The 10742-nt window shown below is 39.2% G+C and overlaps 1 protein-coding gene across 1 annotated transcript; it reads left to right on the top strand.

The window, feature by feature from the left end:
- The first annotated feature begins 3680 nt into the window (after positions 1 to 3680).
- On the top strand, positions 3681 to 10742 carry dtymk (deoxythymidylate kinase (thymidylate kinase)). The gene is made up of 5 exons (XM_046855647.1): positions 3681 to 3932; positions 4923 to 5031; positions 8998 to 9088; positions 9185 to 9382; positions 10616 to 10742. Exons 1-5 carry the CDS (start codon positions 3803 to 3805, stop codon positions 10724 to 10726), a joined length of 639 nt encoding a protein of 212 aa, XP_046711603.1. The 5' UTR covers positions 3681 to 3802; the 3' UTR covers positions 10727 to 10742.

Raw genomic sequence — 10742 nt, 5'->3', positions numbered from 1 at the left:
TGTGGAGGGTTGCATTAGGACGGGCATCCAGAATAAAACATGTGCCAAATCAAATATGCGGATCACAAATCAGAATTTCATACTGGATCAGTCGAGGCCCAGGTTACCAATGACCGCCACAGGTATCGTTTATCAACAGGGTAACGGTGAAAATTGGACTACTGTTGGCTGAAGGAGGAGAAGGAGAGGAGAAAGACATCTACAGAGACAGCAGAAAATGGAGAAGTGTAGGAGAGTGGACGTTCGGGTTGGTACTTTTTCTATGACTGGTAAAGGGAGAAAGTTAGCTGATATAATGGAGAGGAGAAATGTAGATATGTTGTGTGTTGAGGAGACCAAGTGGAAAGGGAGTAAGGCCAGGAACATGGAAGGGGGTTTAAACTGTTCTATTATGGTGTGAATGGAAAGAAAAATGGTTGTAGGGTGATTCTGAAGGAAGAGTACAGTAAGTGTGTAGTGAAGGTGAAGAGAATTTGATCATCATTTGAAAATTGAAGCTGGAAGTTGAAGGCGTCATCATAAATGTCATCAGTGCTTATGCTCCACAAGTCGGCTGTGAGATGGAGTAGAAGAAAAAGTCTGGAGTAAATTAGATAAAGTGGTAGAAGGTGTACCTAGCAATGAACGATTGGTGATTGGGGCAGACTTTAATGGGCATGTAGGTTAAGGGAACAGAGGTGATGAGGAGGTGATGGGTAGGTATTGTCTTAAGAAGAGGAATGTGGAAGGGCAGCATCAGGTGGTGGTCTGTAGGATGGTTTTGGAGGTGAAGAAGAAGAGAAGGAGAGTGAGGACTGAAAGAAGAATAAGATGGTGGAAACTGAAAGAGGAAGACTGTAGTATGAGATTCAGGGAAGAGGTCAGACAGGGGCTTGGTGGTGGTTTAGAGGTGCTGGAGGATTGAGCAACTAGTGCAGAAGTGATAAGGGCGACAGCTAAAAAGGTACATCTGGAAATAGAAAGGAAGACAAAGAGATGTGGTGGTGGAATGAGGAAAAAATTCCCAAAAAATTGGGATCGACAGAGATGAGAAAAGTAGGCAGGAGTACAAGGAGATGCGGCAGCAGGTAAAGAGGGATGTGGCGAAAGCCAAGGAAAAGGCATATGAGGAGCTGTATGAGAAGTTGGACACTAAGGAAGGAGAAAAGGATTGCTGGAAGGATGTGCTGCAAGTTAGAGCAATAAAGGATAGAAATGGAAATGTGTTGACTAGTGAGGAGAGTGTGTTAAGAAGATGCAGAGAGTTTTTTGAGCAGCTGATGAATGAGGAAAATGAGAGAGGAAGAGGGAGAGGGAGAGAGAGAGAGAGAAAGAGAGAGAGAGAAAGAGAGAGAGAGAGAGAGAAGGTTGGATGGTGTGTTTAACAAGATTCTGGAAGGTGGGAGGATGCCTGAGGAATAGAGAAAGAGTGTGCTGCTACCGATCTTTAAGAATAACCGAGATGTGCAGACCTGCAGTAGCTACAGGGGAATAAAGTCGATCAGTCACAACATGAAGTTATGGGAAAGAGTAGTGGAAGCCAGGCTGAGATAGGAGTCAATTCAAGTCAAGAGGCTTTTATTGTCATTTCTACTACACACAGTGGTACACAGTAAAAACGAGACAACGTTCCTTTAGAACCCTGGTGCTACACTAAACAACATAAAGCTACAACACACAACATAAAGCTACATAACATAAGGCTACATAAAGTGCATTGAGGGCAACCTAGTGCAAACAGTGCAGATAAAAAACAGAACAGACAGAGGCAACACAACAAAAGACACAAGACAACAAAAGACAGTGTGGGACAATTTACATAATACAAGATAGCACCGACCAGTAAACCTACTGTATACTCTAAATATACAGTACTGTGCAAAGAGGACAATAGAGACTATACCCAGAGTATATGTAAAGAAACACAATGCAGTGCAAAAACAGCAGTAGCAGCAGTTGAGAGGTGCAAAAAACAGCATGTAAACGGTGTAATATGGTTAAGTATAAATAATAATTAATAAATGGTGGTGGAATGGATTGAGATAAGTAATGAGTGTGTGTTAAGTTCAGCCTGTACAGTTTGATAACACACAGTTGAGTGTGTGTGTGTGTGTGTGTGTGTGTGTGTGTGTGTGTGTGTGTGTGTGTGTGTGTGTGTGTGTGTGAGTTCCAGTTTGGCTCTGTGTATTGAGGAGCCTGATGGCTTGTCGGGGAAAAAGCTTCGTAATCACTTTCCTAATGGCAGCAGGGTGAAGAGTGCTGTTGGCTTTGCAGATGCAGCGTGTGGTGTAAATGTTCGTGATAGAGGGGAGAGAGACTCCGATGATCTTCTCAGCTGTCCTCACTATCCTCTGTAGGGTCTTGCGATCCAAGACGGTGCAGTTCCCAAACCAGGCAGTGATGCAGCTGCTCATGATGCTCTCAATGGTCCCTCTGTAGAACTTGGTCAGGATGGGGGGAGGGAGATGGGCTTTCCTCAGCCTTCTCAGGAAGTAGAGACGTTGCTGGGCTTTCTTGATGATGGAGCTGGTGTTGAGTGACCAGGTGAGGTTATACGCCAGATGAACACCAAGGAATTTGGTGCTTTTGACGATCTCCACTGAGAATCCAGTGACCATCTTTGAGCAACAGTATGGTTTCATGCTGAGGAAAAGCACCACAGATGCGTTATTTGCATTGAGAATGTTGATGGAGAAGTATAGAAAAGATCAAAAGGAGTTGCATTGTGTGTTTGTGGATTTAGAGAAAGTGTACCACAGGGTGCCGAGAGAGTAGTTGTGGTATTGTATGAGGAAGTCAGGTGTATAAGAAAAGTATGTGAGGGTGGTGCAGGACATGTATGAGGAAAGTGTGGTGATTTGTGGTGAGAGAAGGGAGCAGGTTGAGAAGAGCCTGGAGAGGTGGAGGGACGTGCTGGAGAGAAGGGAAATGAAAGTCAGTAGGAGTAAGACAGAGTGGTGCATTTGCAGGGAGAAGAGGAGGAGAAGGTGGAGGAGGTCAGGTACCTGGGGTCAACAGTGCAAAGTAATGAAGAGTGTGTTAGAGAAGTGAAGAAAAGAGTGCAGGCAGGGTGGAGTGGGTGGAGAAGAGTGAAAGGAGTGATTTGTGATAGAAGAGTATCTGCAAGAGTGAAAGGGAAAGTTTATAGGACTGTGGTGAGACCTGCTATGTTGTATGGTTTTATATTATTATATCACAATATTATGTAAAAAAGAAGAAAAAAAAAAACAACAATATTATGTAAAAACAATTAAATTACAATATATAATATTGTATAAATAATATTGTAATTTATTTACATAATATTATTTTTTCTTTTTTACATAATATTGTAATATAATAATATTATATAATGATATGAATAATTATATTAATAATTATAATATTAAGAACAGATTTCCCAAAAAACACCAGCAATATTATTATTATTTTTTTTAAATAATATTGTAATATAATAATATTATATAATATATAATTATATAATGTGATAAAAATATTATTGCTGGTGTTTTCTGGGAAATCTGTTATTTTATTATATAATATATATATATATATATATATATATATATATATATATATATATATATATATATATATATATATATGCTTTATTTGTTGTTTGTATATATAATAATTATTATTTTTTTCGGGTTGTAATTTTAATTTTTAGTTTAAAAGGTACCGCTATTTTGTTACCGGAAACGACTTATTTTATCAGCGGGCGCGAAGTGTGTTTGAGCGGAAAGGCGAGAGGATTTGTCTCTGTTTTTGTTTTACTGTTTATTGCATTAGAAAACATTTTTTTAAAAACTTTTCTAAAGCAATGTCTTACCGAAGAGGTGCTTTGATTGTGTTAGAGGGAGTGGATAAAGCCGGAAAAACTACGCAGTGTAAGCAGCTTGTGCATGCTCTGCAGCAGAGTGGGAGACCAGCTGAGATGATGCGATTCCCCGGTAGTAACATGTCCAGTTTTTCACCCCACATTCACATAAAACCCATTAAGATAATTTGTTTTACATATTCTTTTGTGCAAATGGGGTAGTTTATGGAATGGCAGTCTTCTGACAAAGCGCCGGATATTAGTATTAAGAACATCTCATTTCCTCTCCTGTTAGCCAAGGACAACAATAAGAGTATCATAGTCATAGACTCACTCATACTAAACAACTAAAAAGACCAAAAAAATTTTTCAGATTTGTCTGGTTCTGTTGATCTAAATGAATTTTATTCCTGCCACGTGATTGGCTGATCAGATAAATGCACAACGTTCCATTATCAATCAATCAATCAATTAAATGTTTTATTTGTCACATACACATACATACAGAGTACGACATGCAGTGAAATGCTTTATACAACTGTCCGGCATGAGGGAATAGGATGGGTAGAAAAATAAAACAAAAGAAAAAGAGAAAGGCAGAGAAATAAAGAGTATAAACTATGTAATATATATATATATATATGTATGTATGTGTGTGTGTGTGTGTGTGTGTGTGTGTGTGTGTATATATATGTATGTATGTATGTGTGTGTGTGTGTATATATATATATATATATATATATATATATATATATATATATATATATATATTATATATAATATGGATAAAATGTATATACAAGGTATGCTGATGTACAGTAAACAGTAATCACACAAGGTGGTTGATGTGATTGTCCCTAAAGTGGCCGTGTGCGGTGTGGTGTGGTATAAAGTGCACTGTGCTGTGCAAGTCCACAGTTAAAGTGACATTCCAGAGTTTAAAGTGTTGTAGTGCGAAAAGAAAAATTTTTGCGGAAAAGTGTGATGATGGAGAGAGTGGACCAGCTTTTAGATCCTGGGTGTTTCCTGGTTCAAACTCTGAATGGCCTGTGGGAAGTTGCTTAATGTATTACATGCATTAAAGTTGATGAATGTATTCTGTGTGTACTTTATGTTCACACAGACAGAACAACACAGATTGGGCAACTGATCAGTTCCTACCTGGAGAAAAAAAACAATCTGGAGGACCACACTGTACACCTGCTGTTTTCTGCAAACCGCTGGGAGATGGTGTAAGTCAATCTCAAACATCTCTGTCTGTCTCATCCTGGCATAGACCAATGATCACTAGCCTCGACCTGTGTTTGCATAAAAAGACCCACAAACAAAATCACAGTTTACATATTTAAATTTTTCCATAATTTAAATCCCAATTTACAATTATGTAAATTATGTAAATTGTGATTTGAATCGAAATTACTATTCAAATGTAAATTTTAATACAACACCAAAGGTCTCTTTTAAAAGGCCCTCATTAACTGTAACACCCAATTAAGCAATAAAATTGACCATGGGCAATCAACCGTTTCCCTCACTTGTTGCTATTGTGATCTGCTCATGTCGATTTCTTCTCTACAATAGTTTAGAACAACTGTGTTCATCTAAGCAAGGAAAAACATAGTGTAGCGTTACAGGAATAAAAATAAAAAATGAAGACGTGATTTATTAGTAAATCATTTAATATATCCAAGGGTGCTGGTCCATTTCAGTGTTTTGAATCCGATGCATGCAGCTACCGGAAACCAGTGGAGGAAGCACAGCAGTGGTGTGGTGTCTGAGACCTCAGTCACAGAGTTGCATTTTGAGTCATTTGCATCGGATTTGCAGTCAGAGGTAGACCTGCCAGCAGAGCTGCATTAGTCTAGTCTAAAAATAACAAGAGTCTGAACAAGCACATGAGAGCAGCCTGTGTGGATAAACATATTGTAGAAAAGACATTAACAGCATTTAGCAGACGCCCTTGTCCAGAGCGACGTACAAAAGTGCTTTGAATTTCTATCAATGAAGAGATCTACACTGGTACGCTAGATTACAATTTAATCAGCCTCCGTCCCACTCTTCCCTCCGTCCCTCCTGGGATTTATGCCAATGGGTACGAGTGTGTGGGGCGAATGCGGGCCCAACAGTGGCGTGTCGGATTTTCCATTCATTTTCTATGGGCTCCTGAAATTTCACAGAATTCCAATCAGGTATAAATAAGAACGGGGAATATGGGCGAGATCTGCTTAACACTCCGGACGAGTGGATATGTCGTACTGGCATGTCAGGGTGAATGGGGGGCCGAAAAGTGCATAGGAAGCTAAATTTAAATATGTAATACTAGGAAAAATGCCATATGTGCATGTCGGATGCTCGAGGGCCGAGCTATGACACAAGTTTTTTGCCCCATTCATTTTCTATGGGGTAATTAATTGCCCCTTAACCATCGTTTCCGGGGTTATCAATGAATGCGGGGTGTATGTGATCTGCTTGCCAATTCGGATGAATGGATGTGTCATACGAGCGTGGGGGGGCGAATGCCGGCCGAACTGTGGTGGGTCGGATTCTCATTAATTTTCTATGGGGCGGGAATGTCACACTCCGTACCCCGCACAAGTGGATATACCATATGTGCATGTCGGACGCCAGAGGGCCGAGATATGACGTACGAATTTTCTGCCCTATTCATTTTCTATGGGGGGGAAAATGTGCCCTTTTTGGTCATGTGAGTTTGGTCCGGAAGAAGGTTGTAATAGTGATGCTTTTCAAGCACCACTAAATATACAGTGGTACTTCGGCTTGCGAGTGTAATTCATTCTGGGAACGAGCTCGCAACCCAAAATGCTCGTTCACTAAAACAATTTTTCCCATAAGAAATAAAGGAAATTCACTCGATGCGTTTCACACACCCACAAATAGATGGAGGAAGGGGTTACTGCTTGGAAGGATAATCTCCCTCCATGAGAGGTTCTGGTACAATATTGGGAGTTCTCACTTACTAACGACTTTCACTATCAGAATCACTTAATTTACGCTTTTTTTTTTTTTAAATTAACACGTGGAATTATATACATAACAAAAAAAGTGTGAAACAACTGAAAATATATCATATTGTAGGTTCTTCAAAGTAGGCATCAAGAGAATGCCAAGAGTGTGCAAAGCAGTAATCTAAGCAAAAGGTGGCTACTTTGAAGAACCTACAATATGACATATTTTCAGTTGTTTCACACTTTTTTTGTTATGTATATAATTCCACATGTGTTAATTCATAGTTTTGATGCCTTCAGTGTGACTCTACAATTTTCATAGTCATGAAAATAAAGGTCTGTACTGTGTATACTGTACTGTGTGTGTATATATATAATTTCGATTTTAATATTTTATATATATATATATATATATATATATATATATATATATATATATATATATATATATATATATAAAACTATATAACTGGGCAGCGATATATACACTATACGCGATTTATACACTTGTGTTTCAAGTGTATAAATGAATGTGTATTGCACGATTTTTTAAACAACTGGGAAGTGCCTATTAATAATTAGCAAAATAACTTTGAATGTTTTGGCAACACTTTGAACAGTGAAAAGGAAGTGCAAAGTAGGCAGGTCCATTTTTATTGAAATGGCTGTAAATGATGAATGGATTGAGATTTCAATTTTCATATCACTTGATTGATCATCTCATGCTGAGACTTTTGCGAAGTATTTCTATGTTTTTCATCTGCTCATAGCCAACTTAATTCATAAATGTTTGCTGGACAGTGCTTTTCAATAATAAAAAAAAAAAAAAAACAAACATTTTAAATGGTCACAAAAATGGCAAATGGCACTTTGAAAAAAAATGCTTATAACTCATGAACAGAATGAGGTATCTTTACCAAACTTGGTGGACATATCTCTGAGCTCAATCCTTGGTCAAATAAAAAAATGCATAGCTTTGCCACTTGGTGGCGCAAAACAAAGAAAAAAATAACAGCTTTAACCGTTCATCTGATCAACTTGATCATTAAAATATTTAAAAAGATAAGGAACAGCTGTTATCACTTTTTGTTAACAGAAAGTAACACCTCCAAATATTTAATGTGATTGACAGTTCTAATGTACATTGTTCTGTCATACATTTTATTGCTGTGGTATAAGAGAAATAAAATCCTATGGGATTTGTTGTTATATTCAACTAATCATTGGGCCACATCACACCTAGTCATTGTTGAAATATTTTCCTGTAACTGTACACCATGTGTTTGTCCTTGTTTAGGTCAATATAGTTGTTCTGAACCATTGCTGACTGTGTAGAATGTGAAATAAGTATTCGTTAATTAATCGTTAATAATCGTTAATTAATTATATGTGTATTTGAAGCATTAAAACATTGTGTTCACAGTACCTTCACTTCGTCATTATAAGTCGTCTTCTTTGCCTGCTCCCATCAGGTGTTGCCACAGCGGATCATCCGTGTCCGTACCCCTGTCCTCTACATCTGCTTCTTTCACACCAACTTACCTGCATGTCTTCCCTTACCACATCCATAAACCTCCTTCTTGGTCTTCCTCGTTTCCTCCTTCCTGGTGGCTCCATCCTCAGCATTCTTTTACCGATATACCAAATGTCCCTCCTCTGCACATGTCCAACCCATCTCAATCTCGCCTTCCTCACCTTGTCTCCAAAACGTCCTACATGCGCAGTCCCTCTAATAAACTCATTTCTAATCCTGTCCATCCTCGTCACTCCCAAAGACCTCAACATCTTCAGTTCTGCTACCTCCAGCTCCACCTCCTGTCTTTTACTCAATGCCACTGTCTCTAATCCATACAACATCGCAGGTCTCACCACAGTCCTATAAACTTTCCCTTTCACTCTCACAGATACTCTTCTATCACAAATCACTCCTGCCACTCTTCTCCACCCACTCCACCCTGCCTGTACTCTTGTCTTCACTTCTCTAACACACTCTCCATTACTTTGCATTGTTGACCCCAGGTACCTGAACTCCACTTTCTCCACCTCTTCTCCCTGCAAATGCACCACTCTACTGCCCTCCCTCTCATTCACACACATGTACTCTGTCTTACTGACTTTCATTCCCCTTCTTTCCAGCTTACTTCGTTATTGTAAGTAATCACTATCTTTACAATTTTCATTTATTAATTTTGTTACTTTTCACTGTCCTGTCTTTTTTGTCTACCTTTTTAGGCCACTAATAAAGAAGAAGTTAGACCAGGGCATCACCCTGGTGGTGGATCGCTATGCTTTTTCTGGAGTGGCTTTCACAAGTGCCAAACCTGTGAGCATCATAATCCTCAGCTCACATTAGATCCTGTATTTATTGTGGTTACATTGATCACTAAAAAGGTGTATATGAAAATGTATGTGTGTTTAGGGCTTCACTCTGGAGTGGTGCAAGCAGCCTGATGTGGGCCTGCCAAAGCCAGACCTTGTGATGTTCCTGCAGCTGAACCCCAACGTCGCAGCTGAACGTGGAGAGTTTGGAACGGAGCGATACGAGACCAGCGTTTTTCAGCGTACAGTGCAACAGAGGTTCGAACAACTTATGAAGGACACCTCTGTTAACTGGAAGGTAAGCTGTTTACAGAGATGAAACAATTCTTAGTGAATGTAGTTTTATTATTGTTATTATAGACATTACAATTTTGCTCTTTGTCTGCTGCATGTGGAGTTGAGACTTTAGGCAATCTTTGAGCTCTGGAGATCAGATTCAGAAAATAGTAAACGTATTCTGTAGAGCAGCGGCCCCCAATTTTTTTGCGCCACAGACCGGCCTTTAAGGTGTGGTGGATAAATGCAACAAAATAAAATGATATGACCGGCATAAAAACTGGTATTTTCTAAATATAATAATAAACGTGAATCCACTGTGTTGTTTTTTGTTCATTTTGCTCGCTTGGGGGTTTGAATTTAGCGGTAATGTATTATGTGTTAGCTTTAAGAAGGTAGCAGCCCCTTTAAGAAGGTAGCAGATGTAGGTAAGACATGTGACCGAGGCATCATGACATGCATCAAGAGTGAGTCATAGATGGATGTGGCAGAGAGAATCCAAGAATTTTCCCAAATAAAACACACACATTCTTTCTGTGCGGCCTGCACAAACCCACAACCCACGGTCCGGTGCCGTAGACTCGTACTGCTGTAGAGAATACAGTTGGATTAGTATGGATTCATTATAATGCTTTCACACCCATTTTAGAATAAGCCTAGCATAATAGCATAGCTAGAGCACTGTGTCAGGCTTCTGGTAGCCTTGGTAGACATGTGGAAAAATCTCATGTTGTTGTGTAATGAATGCTGGGTACATTTACAGCATTTAGCAGTAATAATCCACACTGGTTCACTAGGGTTCAGTATTAGGATACTATTTTAGTCTAAAGCTCTGCCAGGACGAATGATCGTACACTTTTAAATAAATATATAATACAAAGAGCACAAAAATGAGCTTTAGTTTAGGTGTTTCAGGGAGAGGTGGGTCTTCACCTGTTGTATAAAGCTATCCAGTGACTCAGTTGTTCAGACATCTAGGGGAAGCTCATTCCAACACACCAGAGTCATGATGTTTACCTACTTCTTACCATAAGAGATAGTGGGACCAGTCTAGCAGTTCTAGAAGATTTGAGGGAGCTTTGTGCAGGGTGAGGAGTGATAAGAGCTTTGAAGTCCATTTTGGTCCAGTTTTGAAAAATGGAGGATAAATATGTCCGAATCCTTACATGACGACTGCTGATACATCTTGCCTCAGTGTACGTAGGCCTAGGAAATGAACATATTCTTATTCTGTTGTCCTTTTTTTCCCTTTCAGGTGATTGATGCAGCCAGAAGCATAGAAGCAGTACACAATGATATTAAAGTGCTGTGCGAGAACTCAATCAATGAATCAGAAAATCTGCCACTTGGAGAACTCTGGAAATAAAGATTCGAGGATAACA

Source organism: Silurus meridionalis, chromosome 1, assembly GCF_014805685.1.
Source record: "Silurus meridionalis isolate SWU-2019-XX chromosome 1, ASM1480568v1, whole genome shotgun sequence".
NCBI classification, from domain to species: domain Eukaryota; kingdom Metazoa; phylum Chordata; class Actinopteri; order Siluriformes; family Siluridae; genus Silurus; species Silurus meridionalis.
Note: the sequence above shows the minus strand (reverse complement) of the source record. Positions and strands in the feature narration are given on the sequence as shown.

What these genes read in the sequence shown, in the direction of transcription:
- dtymk (XM_046855647.1), top strand. Translation starts at nt 3,803, where the DNA reads ATGTCTTACCGAAGAGGTGCTTTGATTGTGTTAGAGGGAGTGGATAAA. An exon ending in TGAGATGATGCGATTCCCCG is followed by an intron (nt 3,933 to 4,922) that starts GTAGTAACATGT and finishes ATGTTCACACAG; the next exon opens with ACAGAACAACACAGATTGGG. An exon ending in CTTTCACAAGTGCCAAACCT is followed by an intron (nt 9,089 to 9,184) that starts GTGAGCATCATA and finishes ATGTGTGTTTAG; the next exon opens with GGCTTCACTCTGGAGTGGTG.